General features: G+C 39.0%; 1 protein-coding gene across 1 annotated transcript; it reads left to right on the top strand.

The window, feature by feature from the left end:
- Positions 1 to 1,325: 1,325 nt before the first annotated feature.
- Positions 1,326 to 17,961, top strand: bckdk (branched chain ketoacid dehydrogenase kinase). Its single transcript, XM_044140441.1, has 11 exons — positions 1,326 to 1,740; positions 5,015 to 5,083; positions 5,182 to 5,292; positions 8,647 to 8,694; positions 10,230 to 10,349; positions 10,467 to 10,565; positions 11,692 to 11,765; positions 13,024 to 13,152; positions 13,653 to 13,742; positions 15,010 to 15,165; positions 15,254 to 17,961. The coding sequence occupies exons 1-11, from the start codon at positions 1,492 to 1,494 to the stop codon at positions 15,396 to 15,398; spliced, it is 1,290 nt and encodes a 429-aa protein (XP_043996376.1). The 5' UTR covers positions 1,326 to 1,491; the 3' UTR covers positions 15,399 to 17,961.
- Positions 17,962 to 19,212: the final 1,251 nt, after the last annotated feature.

The raw sequence follows: 19,212 nt of genomic DNA on the forward strand, positions 1-19,212 counted from the left end.
TTGCTTGGATTTTTGCATTTTTATTTCTGGTGACTGTGCAATTACAACATGAAGTTTTAGTTTGTGTGAGCTCCTCCTGGTGCTACTCTTGCCATCAGAAGAAATGCTAACTAGCCTTAGCACTCATGACAAGGTTTACTGACGGGGAGAAGAAAATGTGGGAAGGGGGGGTGCACATGAGCATGATTGACAGCACTGAGACCCTCCTCCTGGATCTGATCTGGTTGTTTCTAGTTAGCACTTGGAGAAGGCAGAGGAGTTTGATTGTTGATTTTTTTTTATTACAATAAAAGCTACATACTGCAGCTTTTAGTTAAATTTTTGGAAAGTGCATTTATTTGTGTTCATATGCTGATGACACTAAGATCTACTGTCAGCTGAAGAATATTTTTTCTACTTCATTAAAACCATTATCTCTGTATCTTATCAAATTTGAAGCCTGGACGGCTTCAGATTTCCTCAACTTCTGTGAGAACAAGATTGAAGTAACTTTGTTTGTTACTACTGGTTATCACAGTTATTCTTCATTTGGAGCATTCTTCACCTCCATCTTAAACATTTCAGTGTTATATTTAACTCTAGCTTTACCTTTGGAAAAAAAATGGTTTGTTCATTTGTACAGCAATCTGTTTTGAACCCAGGCTTTCATCTAAAGTGAAATTATTTTTGTATTTAAAAAAATTGGATTCTTCATATAATCAAGAAAATTATGGATGCAATGCAAACCATCCTGAATTTGAATTGAATTGAATGCTTCTATTACAACCAAACTGGACTATTGTTCCTCTATATGTAGGTGTTAATCAGTTGTTTACATTTTGTGTTTTCTTTCTGGAGATTTAGGAGGCTTACCATCTTTTTGAACCACTTATTTAAAGATTTGACCAGCCTGGGTTAGAGACCAAGTATTCATGTTTCTATCCCTGCTTCTTTCCTTATTTCTTTAATAAGAAAAGAATCAATAACAAATGAACAGCAGGGAACAATGCAATCCATAATTGCATTGTTGCAGAGAACAATATAATTATGTTGCAGAGAAATTAATTGTAAAACTATTTGCTTCAAGTATTTTTCTGTTTTTTAATCAAGTACCTTATTGAGCCCTGTCTTTACGCATTTTTATATTTTGATATTTTAAAGGGCAGTACAAATACAATTTGTTTTTTTAATGTTTTTACCACTATTGTTTGTCCATATTACATGCCGTGCAGAGTACAGTATGTGCCGTTGTGAGTGGGGCGTTGATTATACTTAGCTCCTCCTCTGACTGACTCGGTCATTGGCTGCGCTGTCTCGTCGTTACCGTACATCTTTGACATACTGACCAATAAGCACAGAGGCCTTTCCTTACCCCGTCTCTACTGTATTGAGATCAGGGTCGTGCCTTTGTGCGTAACGACACAACCCTAATGGCTTCATAGCAGCTGGAGAATTCCGTTGTTCTGCACCAGGAACGGGCTAGCCCTGTTCGCGCTAACAGCTCGTCTCCAAATGCGACCGGGACTGGCAGGCATAGCGGCGGAGATGCTGAGCGGTGTCACCGGCAGGGCCAGGCCGAGGATCGGCAGCCTCTTACTGACTCCCGCAACCAAAACATTACCGGCGCTGCAGTCAGGCACCGGGAATCACAGATTCCGGTCCACATCATCAGCGCAGGGTGTCTCAGAATTGGCAAGAGAGCGGTCGAAGACTGTCACTTCCTTTTACAACCAGTCCGCCATCGATGTTTCGGCAGAGAAGGTGAGGAGTGGATTTTTTTTATTTTTTTTGCTCCCTGTTCATATGAGGCGGCGAGGGGGTGTTAGCGCGAGCCGGCTGGAGCTGGCTTGAGCTTGGCGAGCAGAGCTAGTCGTTATAGCACCATCGGTGCTACATTCAGGGAATGAGAAAATGCTGAAAATAATCAGTTTTAGTTCGGACTGCTATCTTAACTGTCAGTGAAGGTTGAAAGCAAAAACTACATTTATTGTACTATGTTATACAATAAAAGAAGTTGCTTACATAAGTAGTTTAGCGGTTGAACCTCGCCTTCTTAAAGCCAAATAGGAAAAATGTGATTTAGACAATGAAATAAGCATATGGCTAAATTTTATTTTAAAGAAGTAGATTCGACAATGTTTCCTAATTACAGTACTCTAGTTGGAACACATATTACTTATATAAATGGAATATATTTAAAAAACATCTTAATTTAAGAATCAAAACCGTTACGTTACGCTCTGATTTCCACGGCTGTTTGCGCGCTCTTGAATGCAGCATCGAGAGGACAAAATGTTTAGCTAGCGAAACGATCTACTCCTAATTAATATAGTACTAATGGTTGATGAATAATGGTGCAGAGCGCGAATCCTTTACTCCAGCAAAGCTCACAAGAGTGGAACAAGTTTGTGTTATCAGCTCAGGAAGGGTTAAGGTTTCAAATTCGGAGCTTGAATAACCACGTTATTACTAAAAAGTCGCTATTGTGAGTGCCTTTGTTACTTCTGGTAGCTAATCTGACCTTTTGACCCTATTTGAACTTTCAGTTTGATTAAAATAAGAGTGTAAATTAGTAGTCCGACTAATTTGAGGATCAATTAACAGAAATGCCTTCAGGTTTGATATCGTCATAAATGTACTTTTTTCTTTTTTTTTTTACATAAGACTCAGTTTTTTTCTCAGTTGTCAACTCTTTCCTTCCTCTTTCTTTGCAAACTCAGATGTTTTAGTTCCTCGCACTCAATCATTTTCAGTCAGGCGTTTACCAATTATCTTTTTGTAAAGTGTTTTTTTTTTTAGTGTAGAAACAAAACCCAACGTGTACTTTAAATTCTTTACATAATACCTGTGAAAGTTTAAAGATCTTGAGTTTCTAAACAATGAATATTTAGCTGTGAAGTTGAACAAACTTTAACTTCATCATTTAAGTGGACATTAATCCTGCAGAGCAGTCCCCAGCTTAACTGAGGTCACCAGACAAAAGGGAAAGCTTGAAATTGCTGTGTGCATTGGTGTGGTTGGACCAGGAGAAACTAGCTCATATCGTCCCCCCTGACTGTCCTCCACTTGTACTTACAAGTTTTGCATGTGTGTACACGTTGCCAAGAATTTTTTTTTCTCTCAGGTTCAAATTAGGGTAAACAGACACAGCATGGCTGTTTGTCTGTTAGGTGTGCCTGCTAGTACTCATTTGTTGTTATGAAGGTGAAATCTGATCTCTGGGGGAAGCAGATTGCATGCAGATGTAGGATGACTTGTCTTGTTTTTTTTGTTGCTACTCTAGATCAGTGTTGCCTAACTCTGGTCCTCAAGGCGCACTACCATTCATGTTTTAGGCGTTTCCCGGGTGACCTCAATTGACAGGTGTTTTGTGAACTGCAATCAGCTGAATCTGGCATATTAATGCAGGGAAACATCTAAAACATGCAGTATAGTGTGCATTGACGACCAGGGTTGGGAAACACTGCTCTAGATAAAATCCTTTTTGCTACAAATTTGCAGCGCTGTGTCCTTTCAGATGTTTGACGTTTTGGGTTTTGTGTTGCATCAAAATGTTTCAGATCAAGCAAATTTTCATGCCTGACTAAATTAACCAGAGTAAATACAAGATGCAGTTTAGTTTGTTACCAACCCTGCTGCTGCGAAGCACTTGAAAGCAACAACTGCTATAAAGTCTTTGCGATAACTGGAATTTAATTGAGTTTCTTACATCGTTGTGGAAGAGTCGTGTTTCCATCAATGTTTTTAATGTATGTTTTTAAGTGTCTCATTAGAGAAGGTTGATAGAAAAAAATTCAAGATAATTTTGTAAATAAGTTTTTACGCCTGCTTGAGGGGGTTTTGGGCTTTTCAGAGAAAGGGTTAATATGCTAAAGGAGAGATGGAAACTCATTTCCTGAATAAGTTCTGAAAAAGCATATTTTCTGAAGACTGAGAGTCGACGGGAGTCACGAAACCTTGAGAAAAATCTAATTCCCGACCTCCGTCTCGCACGGGAGAACTCTCCATGTGATATGTGTGGTCCATGCCAGTTTGCAACCTCTACTTCCTGTTTATTACAACCATACAGAACTTCAAAATTTGACAAACTTTGCATAGTCTGGTTGATTTGATTTACACCAGTAAATGGAAGCACAAATAATTTACATTTTTTCCCATCCCCCCTTTTTGGCAACAATTATTTTTTTATTTTGTTCCAAATTTGCATTACAATTGGATGGAAACATACTGTAGATATTGATGAATTCTTGGAGTAGCCTTGGTAGGTCGGCCTCTCCTGGTAAGGTTCTCTACTTTTGCATGTTTTCTCCATGTGTGTTGGCGGCCTTGCTGCTGTTCTCTGACATCCAAAAGTCTTAATAAATTGCCTTGCAACCTTTCCAAACTGATAAATGTCAATAAATTTCTTCCTGTTCTTTTGATTGGGATACGATGTGCTGCTTTGTAAGGTTTTCAGTCTCCTTCATGTTGTCACACAGGTTCTGTTTAAACCATCTCTTGATTTTACCAGTCTGGCAATAGTCAATTACGTCTTTCCTAGTTGATGTATGATTTTTACATTTTTAGTTTATTTTTTCCTAAATTATTGTCAGCCATAATGAATCTTTTCGAGTGTAATCACAGGAACCTGTCATTTGGTGTGGAGTTGCTGGAGAGTTTTGCCTTAACATGTCTGTTTTCTACGTGTCATGGTGTTTGTCACACAGATTGTTTTATCCTGAACATCTTACTGATACGTGTCCCACATTTTGTGCAAGAGCTTTGAGGATTTTCTTTTCTCCATTTATATATAGAAAATGATCAAATTGTTTAAATCAAAATAACTTAGAATGAGTTATTTTGATTGGATGCCGAAGCCAATGAACGAGTTTATAGGATTGCTTATAATATTATCCAGTAATTGCTCCTTATAGATGCAAGCCAAATACACTCTTACTGAAAGTTTTGCTTTTCATATTTAATTAAAATAAAGAAACATGTTTTTTATTAATTAAAAACGGATTTTAATTGACTTCCTTCGCAATTGTGTCTGCAGGCCTCAGTGCGGTTGACCTTAGCGACCCTGCTGTATTCTGGGAAGTCTCCTGATGGACACCACATCTTGGTAAACATTTCACCTGCACTGACAGTACATCATCTAACCGCAGTGCCTTCATGCTCTGCAGCTTTTCACTGTGTGTGTGTGTGTGTGTGTGATCCCAGAGCAGTGCCAAGTACCTTCACAAGGAGCTGCCTGTGCGGATCGCCCATCGCATCAAGGGCTTCCGCAGTCTGCCCTTCATCATCGGCTGCAACCCGACCATTCTTCAAGTGGTAAGGACACATTCCTGTAGAAACTCCTTGATAAAGTCAGTATTTAATTTTTTAGAGCTAAGCATGAAGGAACCCACTACCGCCGAGGTTATAATAAGAACTGGGATTGTCCTCATGAGTCAGTGCTGAACTTTGACAGACCGGAGAGAGGTGTTAAATAACTGGTGGAAATTTTAATGAAGTATTTGGGTGAAAAGACTCAAAGGGACATGAAACTGTCAATCATTTTAAATTCATGACAGAAACACAAGCTGTGTTTCCATATAACATTTCGAAAATAAATTGCTTAAGGAAACTCCACAATTTTGCAAAACACTCATTTTTCTATATAAAGTTTTTGCATTAGGATGAGGCGGGGAGTTTTTCAGCAGTATCGAAATTAATGTATTTCGCAAAGCTGCAAAGGAAACACTTTTTTCACATCACACAAATCATATGATCAACCACCGGATGTTGCTACTGACAGAAACCACAAAGAAGAAGACAGGATGATGATGACGTGGCATTTTTTTTTAAAAACAACTTATCACATGAAGAAACCTATTCACGTGTGATTTTAATTGCTTTTCTGTTTTAATGGAAACACCAAAATTGAAAAATGATGTATTTTCGATTTCAGCGGAATATCAACAAAGTTTTGCGCATCAGTAAACCTAATGTCTGGGAGTTAACTTTAAAAACAAATAGGATTAAATAGAATTGATATTTCTGGCTGAGATAACAGTGATGCTGATAAATCTGGTTCAAAAGTTCTTTCTTCACTTGGGCCCAGCCGGCCCAAGGTATAAGGTAACAAGGCTGCTCATAGTGGCCAGATTAATTATTATTAGTACTAGCAGTGAAGACTGTGTGCCACTGATTCAGTGAGATACACTAAGTCTGGAAAATATTCAATGTTCGTGTTTTCAGGTTTTTCTCCCAAAAATGTATGGAAAACGTGATTTGAGTCAGGAAAAGCAATATCTTGTCATTTTAGAGTAGAAGTAGCCCTTACTGCCCCACAGTGGGGAAATCTAAAACAATATTAATAATAATAATATAATGTATAACATAAAAATAGTTTTGTTTCATTCTTTTCATTTCAGAGAGGTAATATTCTGAATTCAAATGGGATTCAGTAATATTATACTTTTAATTGTTAATGCTACAAAATCAAAACAATCCATGTTTGTGTTTAGATTTTAGATGATGTTGTTGTTTTCATCCAAACACAGAAGATTCAGTCCTACAAAATCCATTCATTTCTTGAATCCAGCGCCTACAAATATTTCTTACTGTTACGTGGTTGTTCATAAACCCAACGTCAAAACACGACCCCATTTCCACGACGCTTCTGACGCAGCAGTGAGGCGTTGTAAATCAGTCGCTAGAGCCAAAACAAACAAGTAAATCGGAGGCGTAACCTGCGTGTCACGTTTCACTAACTGCTGATCGGAGCTGAAAACGGAGAAACATCCACCACCCTTACAGGTTCAACCGGCCTGGGAATGAAGGGCCCTCCCTCTGAACACAAAAGCTCTGTGCTGGTCAGGGTTTTCCAGTTGTTTTGTGCTGAAGTTGCTGATCCCACGGAAGTGGAGGGGCTTCTGTCTTCACCTGTCTGCAGGATTTACCTGCTAACTGTGGCAGTCTACTGCCCTTCCTTCCCTTTTTATATCCTTTTAACCACATAAACGTTTGGTAAAGTGAAAAATCAGAACAGAAGGATAAATGATGTGTGATTAGATTTAGTTTTAGTGTTTGCCGTTCTGTCAGATCCTCTGCAACAACCCTCAAACAAACTTTTCTGATGGTTCACGATGTGCTGACTTTTTGTCGCGTTGATGTGTTACCGTGTTGCCATGTCGTCGTGTCGCATCAGGACGTAGCCTTACTCATTAAAAGTCCAGGGTTGAGTCGGGGACACGGCAAACATGTGGAACTGAAGGAAACATGTGGAAAACACCAGTCAAAACATCTCAGTGTCCCACTAAAGGTGCCCCACCCTGAATGAAACACAGTGGAGGCAACATCATGCTGTGGGGATTCTTTTCTGTAGCAGGAGAGCTGAGTTCATTGGAGAATGAAGACAAATACTGGCAGATGGAAACTTGCACAAAAGAACTTGAGACTGAAAGGTTCACCTTCCACAAAGTTCTAGAATAAATCAGACATTAATAACTTATTATATTATTCTTCAGAATGGAATTTTTTGACAAAGAAAGCCTTGAAATAAAATAAAAAAGCACAGACGCAACAAAGTGTTTATTTGTTTACTAGGTTTCTACATTAATCTTAATTTCAAAATGCTTCAGATGAAACATTGATCCACATCGTGTTTGTGTTGCAGAGCCCAGAAAAAAAAAACCCCTGCAATGTTCTGTTGATTGATTTTCTACAAAAATTGGACTATTTTGCATAGTTGGTTAGTTTATTATTGAGCCAATAAAAATAAGAAAGGCACAGTTTATTTAGTCTAAAAATTTTATTGAGACAGAAATATTTTTGTGGCCCCCAAGAGCTTTCGACTTGATGATTTGTGCCCCCGTGGCAAAAAGTCTGGACACCGCTGGCCTAGTCAAAGCTTTGACATAAATTTAGATGAGAATCTGTGGAACTTAAAAATTGATGATGAAATATTCTCCACCCTGACGTTTGCCTGAGGTTTTAGCTGGTTGATCAATATTTGGAAACTGTGATTTTTTTTTTCCCCCCTTCTGCTTATGTTCCATTTCTAACTTCATAAAAACCCAGTAAAACACACTGAGATTTGTGGATATAATGTGACAGAACACAGGAGCATTTTAGGGATATGAATACTTTGAGACAAGGCACATCTTTAAAGGTTGCAATGATGGTCTTTCATAATGAATCCGGTTGTTTTTTTTGGGGGGGAAGGGGTTGTAAAGTCGGGTGCCAAAACATCCAGTGGGAACACATTGTTCTTGGAGGTTGAAATTAAACAGGCAGCATTCTTCTGCTCAGGCTGCACAGCCGCTCTAATCATCCAGAATAAATGCTTCTGTGGAACAGAAAGAGCTTTTTGTGACATAAAAGCAGAGTCGGCGTTTCTTCCAGCCAGTTTTCTCCCTCTAAGCTCTTCTCAGCTCGGTGATGAACCTTCACCCAGATTCCTCCTCTGGTTGCATAAAGCCCGACTCCTTTCTTCATGCAGTCAGAAGAAATGGAGGTCAGCTCAAATATCCGTTAGCAGATGAAATACAACTGTTACAAAATGTTATTTACACAGAAAGAAAACAGAGGAGGACCCTGAGAGCTTCTGTAATGCGACCCATGTGAGAGTTTGTTGGCGTCGCTGTGCTGGTCGATTCTGGTCATGTGACTGAGATCCGTCTCTTTTGCTCTTTCTTGCAGCATGAGCTGTACATCAGAGCCTACCACATGCTCAGCGACTTTCCCCAGGTGAGTGTCACGCAAACAGGAAATACTGCAACTGCACACGGTTTGGGTTTATGAGTACAAGTTCAGCGTTTCTCATGGGAAGGAGGTAGGGGGAGGGGGAGGGAGGGAATGTCATCTATTGTTAAAAACACGGATTCACCTGAAAACAGCAGCCTTAGCTTTAAGCATAGAGAACATTTAGGTACATTTCTCTTTTGCTCAAAAATTAATAAAAAGAAAAAAATCCCTAGTAGTGTAGGTCACGGATGTTCAAAGTGCCTGCGAGCCAATTTTGGCTCCTTGCACAATGTGCTGTGGCCCCCGAAACTCACCACTATTCAGTAGTTGAGCAAATCTGGCCTGTAAGCAGTTAATTGATGCCGATTGGCTTTTTATTATCGTTTAGAGATTTTTGCAGATAAAATTGTCTTTAAATAAAGAATAATTTAGGCACAAGGCAACTTATCATTTATTAGCAAGATTTAAGCAATCATCTTCATTTTGCAGTGAATTGAACCACAAACTCTATGATTTGGGTGAAGAAATCAGCCAGCTTTACAAGAGTTTAGTTTGTTGTTCAGAAGATGAAAGTAAAAAAAAAAAAAGACGAGAACTTTATTTTGATGAATATACTTTTTACTTGACGTTTGTGGCTTGTGAATCCTTTCAGGGTAACAACTTTGGCCTCCATGGCAAGAAGTTTGTACACCCCTGCTGCAGATTATTTGGTTTATCCTGTCATGGACTAGTGAAGCTAATCTGCTTCCCTCCTGTCTCTTCTGAAAACCTTTCTACTTTTACAATGATTTATGCCACATTTTCTACCATTTGACTGTTTCATTAAAATATTGGATGCTTAGTTTACTGTTGAGCAAGCTCAAACACATTGTACTATTATTTTTTTGTAATTTTAGTTTTTAACAGCAAACAAAAAGTACTTTTAATCTGAAATTTTTGGGCCTAGACGATAAAAACCTTTGGACACTGCAGACCTGGGTGAGAAACTGTGTCTCATTTTCACTTCGGTCTGCCAGTTAATAAGAATTTCGTAGATAAAGTGCCAATAAAAAGTATTCATCTCTTTGAATGTTTCATCTGTTTTATTTCTCTTACAAATCAGTCATGATCAACAACAACATTTAGCTTTTCTGACAAAAAGTTTTTAAAAAAAACAACCTTTAATGTCAAAATGAAAATATTTATGGTTTAATAAAAAATGTAACATAAAATGTGGGATTGCATACATATTAGTGTTTAGTAAATGCACTTTTGGCTGCAATGACCAAATTTGTTAATATTCAGGGCCTTAGAAATTGTTTTCTATCCATCCCCTGACTTTGCAATACGTTTCAATAATCTTCTCTCTGAATCTTCTCTCACATCCTGCCTGGGAAAAAGGTTTATAAGAACAAATGGGCATATTTTAAACACACTTCTACAGATGGATTTATTGCGTTCGTCTTTACAACCACTTCAAATTTCGTCACGTAAAACGAAATTCCTTGACCGAAGGAAATGATTTTCAGATTCAATGTGAAGTTTGTTTCTGTGGTCAGATCAAGGACCAGGAGGTCGAGGCTCGTTTCTGTAAACTGGTGCAGCAGCTGCTGGACGACCACAAAGACGTGGTGACCATGCTGGCTCAGGGCTTCAGGGAGTGTCGACGACACATCCAGGCAAGAGCTGCACGCTGGTCGTTATTGCTATTTACTGGAGTAATTATGGTTGAGGGTTTAAAGGCGGAAAGACCGGGAGCCTCGTCAGTTACCGTTTCTGTTTTCTCCGTCTTCCAGGATGAGACCATCATCAGGAACTTCTTGGATACAACGCTGTGTTCCCGTCTGGGAATCCGAATGTTGGCCACACACCATCTGGCTCTTCATGAAGAAAATGTATGTCTGACTGCTACATGAATTAGTATTTATCTAAAGAGTTTTCAGACTTTGTATGTATAATAAAATAAAGTGCAAGTATTAAACTTGTCCGACGTAAAAACAGAAATATTGAAAAATCCCCCTAAAATGGGCGGGGCCCCGTGATAAATAGGGGCGTGGCCACGTGTGGGGACGAGTGCAAAGGGTTAAGCGGGGCTGTGGTTAGGAAGAGAGAAGACACTGTAGATTTTGTCACTATATTTAACAACTTTCAGAGTCAGAAGTGACTTGTGACAAATCCAGAGATTTTTTTCTCTTATTGAGACTTTGCTGACAACCTCTGACTTGCCACCAGAGGGCGTGTGTCTTAGTGAGATGATTTTATACCTGAATGGTTGTTACCAATAGTAAAATTAATCTGCAGTAGCCACCATTCAACACAAAGAGGGCAGCACTGAGACAGTTTTTACCAAATATTGCAGAATTTAAGAAGCTAACGAGAAATGCCGCAATTTTCCGACAGCGTATTAGGGCCGCTGAACATGGAAGAAAAAGAGGAGTAAATTTCTGTCAAAAGTTAAAAAAAACAAAACGTTCGACTTTTAAGATTAATCTCAAAATTCCTGCTTTTTTCTTGCAAATTTTTTAGCTTTTCAAACTCAAAAATGTCCTTGTTTTTTCTAGAAAATTTCTGAATTTTTTTGCCGTAAATTTACTTTTTTTTAGCACACTGTCATACAATTTACACAGAGACATAAAGGTAGCGCCCGATTTAAACAGCTTATCTCTAAAATGAAAGGTTGAATTGGGGTTTAGGCTACAGGGCATACGAGGGAGTAGTTTTGGTCTTGGATCTAAATTTTGACAGCAACTTAAAGTCAGTTAAAAAGCATCACCAGAATAAAAGCTCTCCTTTATTTCCAGTAGGTTAAGTCACTGCGGCTAATTTTATTTTAATATTTTTATTTCCTTTGAGCGCTTTGGGTTGTGATAATTGGTGCACTACAAAAAAAAAACATTCCTTTTCTGAGTTTTTTTATAGTTGATTCTGGTTTGATAAAGCCTATAAGTAAAAACCGATCATTTAACCGAGCTGATGGTTTATCAGGAGTTTTTCTCTGACAGGAGTTTGTTTGTCTTCCAGCCGGATTTTGTGGGGATCATTTGCAGACGCCTCTCTCCTAAAAAGATCATCGAGAAGTGGGTGGACTTTTCCAGGTGAGTTTGTTTGCTCAGCGCCGTCAGATGACTTCCTGTTGCTTTCAGGTCTCTTATTGCTTGAGGAAGGTCAGAGGTCAGCTGATAAACACAGGTGATTGAGATATGAGCCGTCGCTCTGTTTACCGTGAGTCTTCCTGTCCAGCGGTGCTTCTGGAATCCATCAGGAGCTTCCTGCTGGGTTCGGACCTCATCAAAGGATTTTCCTTTTGAATTTGAGGCACAAATCAGTTATTTAGCTGTTTTAAAACGCCTTAGTGATAATTTTACTGTATTTTTGGTTGAGATGCGAGTGTAAATGTTGTGATGTGAGTAAGCTGAACATGTGCACAAATATTCAATGTTGAGTTTGTTTGGAGCAGTGATGTTTATGGAGTCTAAATAGCTACTTTTCTTCTGAAAGTCACGTTTCAAGAAGAGATTTCTACAATAGTTTGTCTACAAACAACGATCGTGACCACTGGACAAAATATTTGAAGTGCTTTTAAGTTATTATTTCATGAAAGACTTTAAAAGACATAGTTTCATTGTTTACACAAAGTCAGTTTATGTATGGAAAGCTTGTAAGGTTGTTCTTGTTTGTTTCAACACCAACCTGCCAGCAGGACTAGAGATGAAAATTAGCCACTCGGCTTTAATCTCATGTATTTATGTGCTAATCTTTATTAATCTGTATTGGAAAATAAACTTAGCTGAACATAAATACTAATTAAAGCATTTTTTTCCCCCTACAAAATCAGCTTGATTTCAGTTAAAATCGAGCTGATTTTGATTTTTGTCACTTTTGTACAGTGACAAAGATTTGAAATTGGAACAAGCTGCTTTTCTTTACTTATTAGATTAGATTAGATTAAATTTGGTTAGATTAATCTGTCCAGAAGATTAGGAATTTAAAGTAACTAAAGTATAGTTTTTTGGGGGGGCCATTTTTAGCCATTAAAGTCAGGAACACACAACGCAGAAAAAAAACAACCAACAATGAATATAGAAATAGATAATAAACAATTGAATTCCTGCAAAGGCAAGAAGTTGAGGTATGGAAGGAAAAACATGTTGGTGGAAGTAAGCCTTTACTTTTTTTTTTATTATCGTGACATCACAACAGCAACAATAAACATAGAAAATAAAAAAACTAATTTAAAGGGTAAAATAAAGCAAGAAAGGACAAATGAAAATACTGAATATAGCAGCAGCGTTGGAATACTGCAGGGTAGATGGAGAAATGGTCATTGTGGTTGATTCTCTGTGGCGTCGACAGGCGTCTGTGTGAACACCAGTACGGTAACTCTCCCCGGGTCCGGATCAACGGACACGTGGCGGCCCGGATCCCTTTCATCCCGCTGCCGCTGGACTACATCCTGCCAGAGCTCCTCAAGAACGCCATGAGGTAACAGACCGGAGCATCAGCTCTCATCCCGCTGGAATTATCCTGCAGCTTCACATAGCCACATCAAGGAAGGCTTTCCTTTATGTGCTTTTGAACAAATGTTTTTGTAAATTTGGACCTTGGCACAGAAGGAGAAGTGATGGTGGTGGGGATTAAAGATCTGTGGATGAAGGGTAAAGGGATGTAGGAAGCTGGGATGATGGATAAATGAGTTAAACTGGGGGAATGATAGCAGGAAGACATGATGAATAAAGGAAGTATCACCTCCCTTACTATTACTAAAAACCTTTCAGTGATCAGGAGATCCATTGAATGTGGTTAAAAAAACAAATGCAAGATCGTTGTTTAGTTTGACGGTTGTTCGACTCTATAGACAGAATAAAGATTACTTGATTGATCTCCTGCATCTTACGTGACTCAGAAGTGTTTTGAGTTATTTTGGTTTTTAGGGGCAACATTTCTGTTAGCGTTTTACTTTTTTATTGATGCTCCTCCTTCAGAGCCACCATGGAGAGCCACCTGGACACTCCGTACAACGTCCCCGATGTGGTCGTCACTATCGCCAACAACGACATCGACTTTGTCATCAGGTCAGTGGCTTCAGGTCTGAATGTAAGAGTTCAACTCTTGAGACCAAATGTTGGCCCACAAGATAAATGTGGCTTCACTTTAACTGGCTGGACAGTTAAAGTGACTTTAACTGTCTAGCTGGCTGGACTTTAACTGGGCCTTTAACTGGGCTGGCTGGACTGTACCTGTCCAGCCAGCTGGACTTTAATTGGGCCATTCCAACACCTGAGCATGTCATATGTGGGCACCGGGCAGGAAGTTGAACTCCGATTTTATTGTCCTGTATTTAAACTCGGGCATCTTCTCGACTTATATTAGCATCAGAATTAAGAATTAAGGCTTTATTAACATGCTTTGATTATATGAAAATATGTTATATTTTATACCAAGCACACATGAAAGTTTATTTAATCTCTACTGTTCTTATGGTTAGGGTTAGCAGCAGCTCTAGCTGGACTGCTGGACCTTTGGTCTTCTTGTCAGAAACTTTTCCATTTCCGTGTCCAGCAGCTTAATAAATGTGACTGGCAGCCAATCAGAAAGATGAGCATGCAAAAATATTTCTACAAGTTCTTTTAACAGATGAGGTTTTGTTTTTAAATAATATATACTTTTAAAAAATGACATTAAAAAAGTTTATTCGATTTAATTTTCTTATTCTGCGATGGACTGGCTTCCTGTCCAGAGTGACCCGTTGACCGGTGGACAATGGATTGATGTGATTTTCTTATTTTTACAATCTCCCCAACTTTCTGAAGCTCGTCTGGCGCCCCCTAGTGACACTCACTCTACAAAAAACACTTCCCTAAGTGTTTTTTTCCCTAAGTGTAGTCAATGTTTTTGGCATAAAGGAGTCCACAACGAATATTTGTCATCGCAGCAGTTTGTCTCCAGCTGTTTGTTGTTGTCTGACTCGTCTCCCTGACCGTCTGCTGGGTTCCTTGGTCTTTATGCTGCTGGTTGTTCTGTAAAGGAGAAACAGAACTGCTGCATAAAAGGGAGTGAAAGAAATCTGAGTTACTTTGTTCAGGATTTGATTTTCCTCGTGTCTTTTTGCTCCCCATTGATTGATTTATTGGGTAGTCAAATAAAATCCCCCAAAATCCATGGAAGCTAGTAGTTGGAGCATCATAGGAAGAGGAATATGGACAGGTTAAGAGTAGTAATACTCCAAACAACCGTTAATTTACACACCATCTTACCTCCAGCACATCCTTGTATAGAACGGTGCATCATTTTACCTGCAGCGGTTTCCCCTGGTGACGGTTATATTTTGCGTGCGTTCAGGATTTCAGATCGTGGCGGCGGCATCCCTCACAAAATAATCGACAAGGTGATGGATTACCACTTCAGCACTGCAGAGGAGAGCGTTCAGGACCCCCGCATGAGCAACCTGTTCAACACCATCACTAACAGCGGGAACCAGTCCAGCCCAATGCATGGGTAAGAACGGGACGTGCAGATGCACCCTTTGTTTTTTTCCATTCGTCACTAATCTGGCGATTTATATATTTATTAATTACTCCTGTAGATTTGGTTTCGGCTTGCCCACATCCAGAGCCTACGCGGAGTACCTGGGCGGCTCCCTGTCCGTACAGTCCATGCAGGGCATCGGCACCGACGTCTACCTGCGCCTGCGCCACATCGATGGCAAAGGAGAAAGCTTCAGAGTGTAAAAGTCCCTCCCTGTAGGTCCAAACGAAGGAATCAGGCCACGTTAGAGGGTTTTCTTCCTCACGCGAAGGCAGGCAGAGATGAGGTTAAATGTCTGCTGAGTGGCAGCCTTCTGATCACTCTGTCAAATCTTCTTTGTTTCGCCTTTTACTGATTATAAGCTATGTTAGCTCTCGGTTTAATGATTTCGGTTGTCTTTTGTGTTTTGCACCCTGTGGCATGTCATCTCTTAAGATTTGGCGGTTCATGAATTCTTGAATGTTTTTGTCTATTGGGAACTTTCTCTTAAAAGAAGCTTCATCATTTAAGAGCTTCACGTTGATGTTTCTTGTTTTGAAACAAGGTCAACTCACAGGTTTCATGAATCATTACCACATATAGTGTTTTGTTTTTTGTTTTTTTTTAATCTACAGCATGCCAGGGAGAAACGGTGAGATTCAAAGTAAATGAGTTCAGACCGCGTCGTTACAGTTGAAGGAGTTTTGGATCTTGTGGCTTTAATAAAAAACGCAGATGAAACGTAAAATATTCAAACTGCCAAAACTCAAGTTGCTTTCAGTCTCTGCTTCTGCTTAGAAGAAACTTAAATCTGTTTCCTGGACTGGAGATGTTCATCGGCCTTACTGTGCAACTGAACTGCATGATGACGTTTTACTTTCCTTTTTTAAAAAAAATGTTTTATTCTACTGTCTGACGCCTTCATCGGTTCACACAGATGCACAGCGTAGCATTCAAACACATCCGTTTGTTGGTTTTTCCACTATTAGTAGATTTTGTGTGGTAATGCTCGACTCTCGTACCGATCACAGCCATTTTTGACATTTCTACAGCAACTCACAAGCTAACAACATACCAGTGAAGTGTTTAACTTTTTTTTCTTTTTCTAAGTGTTTATAGTTTTGTTAGAAGTTTGTGGTCTTTGAGATAGGTTTCCATTTGATCATGTTTATGAAAAGCTAACCAACCGAGTTTGTTGCACTATAATACTTTTATTTTTGCTAATTTGCATTCATTTGGCCAAGAAGCAGCTTGAGTCAGTCGGGTTTCCAGTGAGGGTGAAGTGTGCACACCTCCAAATTTGGCATAGGGTTGCTGGCAGTCCAATGGAAATGATAAAATTCTCAGTCTCCTACTCGTAGCTCGTAGAGTTTTAATACAGCCGGGCTTCAGTTCTTGGCCTCGATCGGATCTGAGAGCATGGAAGGTTATGAATATTGTTGATGGAACCCCGTATCTGCATTGTCTTATTATGCTGATTCAAAAACACTGATTGTATTTCTTCTTCTGTGGTATAGACGAAACTGCTGGTTGGGGTACAGAAACCTCTCACTTAAAGGAAAGTGCCGCAGACATAAAGCGTCTATGTTGGATTGATAAAGCAAATAAGGGTAGAAAACAGAAGTTATTAATTAAGAGCTCACTAAAAAGATGTTTTAATATTAGATTTAGCAGATGTCCAACATCTGGCCTCAAAGTTGGGAGGAAAAAGAAAGCTAAGATGGCTAAGTTGTGTTCTTGACCGAACAAAAGTGACTAAACTTTCCCCGTTCAAAGAAATGGTTAAAAAGCCTTGATTCACGTGGTTTAGAAATTTACAACATAATAAACACTATGACCACTCCCATGACTGTGGCGAACATTCCCCAGAGTGGTGCTGTTGTTATGCAGCACGTCCTCCTGAATGCTACATTTACATTTTCTTTTTCACGTAGCAAGACTTCTATCTGCTGCATTCACTGTCATCCTATAAATGCGAAAGGGTGTCAGGAATCCAGCGTAATCCCACATTTTTGCAGCTTTCCACAGTAAAAACTCTCCAAAGTAAAGTTTTTTTTGTTTGTTTTATTTTAATAACATGAAAACCACAAATAAGATGCTCAAATATTTTTGATTAGCAGCTTTACTTGCTGTCAAAATATCTCCTGGGCATTTGTAAAGTTTACACACAGACATTTAAATGAATTGTTGGCTTGTGAGGTGTCGCGAACGTATTTTATTTGTAAAACAGAAAACATTTGCTTTCATTTTTAAGAGGCTGCAGTATTTATTTCTCACCTTTTTTATTAAGAAAAGAAATAATCATTATCACTCCCTACATTTCTCAGTTAAATGGTGTACATGAACCAATGTTTTTATTGTAACTCCGAAGGTCTTGGAAGTTATAAAGATGGTAAAAAAAAATGTAGCTTAAGCCTATAAAGCATTAATAGTTTATTAGCATCCTTATTCCAAAAATATTGCTGGAACAATGTTGAAGGGAGGGAGGAGATTTTCAATTTGACGGTGTCATAAAATGTGCACTGTTGCCCTCTGCTGGTCTAAAAGAGTTGAAGCAGGGAGAAAACTTTGAAGATTAAATGGCTATTTCTTTCCCCATTTTCTTTTGCATTTTGGAATCGGTTACTTCATTTTTAGATTAAAATAAAATATGATTTGAAAATAGAGAGTCATGTTACTGAAAAAATATGCTGTCATGAAGAGTTTTGTCTTCTGGACTAACGCTGGTTTCTCATGAATTTTGTTTTGTTCAAGATTTTGTAGAAATAAAATTTTGCCTGTTCACAACTTTGACTCTGAGCTTTCTTGAACACATACAACTACAGTATGATTTCACATTATTCTAACATACATGCTATCGCGTGACTCTCCTGTGTAGTAATACAGCTTTTCCAACGACACATAGCATAGCATTATGTTGGTAGAGCTGTTGCCTTGCAGCAAGAAGGTCCTGGGTTCGATTCCCGGCCGGGGATCTTTCTGCATGGAGTTTGCATGTTCTCCCTGTGCATGCGTGGGTTCTCTCCGGGTTCTCCGGCTTCCTCTCACAGTCCAAAAACATGACTGTCAGGTTAATTGGTTTCTCTAAATTCTCCCTAGGTGTGAGTGTGTGTGTGCATGGTTGTTTGTCTTGTATGTCTTTGTGTTGCCCTGCGACAGACTGGCGACCTGTCCAGGGTGAACCCCGCCTCTCGCCCGGAACGCAGCTGGAGATAGACACCAGCAACCCTCCCGACCCCATTTAGGGAAGAAGGGTGTAAAGAAAATGGATGGATGGATGGATGGGTGTCAACTAATTTAGCAATTACCTTTATAGCTCCCGCCACGATAATTTAGCTGACCTTAATATTTTCCGTGTTTTATTTTCATAATATTGTTGGTGTTCTTATGTGTGTGGTGGACATTTCTAGAAATACGGAACAAATCGCATCCCGTACATTTAACAGCCAAATACGGGATTATTCCGTATTTTACGGGACGGGTGGAAACCCAAATTATAAATCAACCCGCCAACGGGACTAGACATGGAAATTAACCACTTAGCTGTAATTTCTGACTGAGAATTTCTTTCGCAGGTTGATGTAAATCAAAAGCAGTAAAATGATGCTGTTGTATATTCGACTAATTCAAATACGAAATGGAGTCGGGTGGATTATTCAGATGAACTTTAGTGAATAAAAAAGGGGGATGAACGAATCGTATAATATACGACAAAGTGTAGGCATTTTTTCTGGAAAAAAACCTCAATTCCTCTTCGTCTAACCTCAAGTTCTTCTTCTACTAGTTCTAAAGCATCATGGGATATAGAGTCCATTCTGTTAAACGTCCACCAACCAGATACTAACTATCAAATGCTAACTAGATTTATGAAATAACTGCAACTAAAATAGTTACCTGATATTAAATTACAATAACCCAAATAATAAGTTCTAAGCAAATCCTGATAAAACCCAAACAAATTCTCAACAGATGCTGAGATTCTTTCTGATGGATCTTTTCCACGGCTATCGGTTCCACCCTTTTCCTCCATGTTGACTT

This window comes from Gambusia affinis, linkage group LG15, assembly GCF_019740435.1.
Source record: "Gambusia affinis linkage group LG15, SWU_Gaff_1.0, whole genome shotgun sequence".
NCBI lineage: Eukaryota > Metazoa > Chordata > Actinopteri > Cyprinodontiformes > Poeciliidae > Gambusia > Gambusia affinis.

Coding starts and splice junctions, on each gene's coding strand:
- bckdk (XM_044140441.1), top strand. CDS start 1,492: ATGCGACCGGGACTGGCAGGCATAGCGGCGGAGATGCTGAGCGGTGTC. Junction 5,293..8,646: donor ACCCGACCATTCTTCAAGTG/GTAAGGACACAT, acceptor TCTTTCTTGCAG/CATGAGCTGTACATCAGAGC. Junction 11,766..13,023: donor AAGTGGGTGGACTTTTCCAG/GTGAGTTTGTTT, acceptor TGGCGTCGACAG/GCGTCTGTGTGAACACCAGT.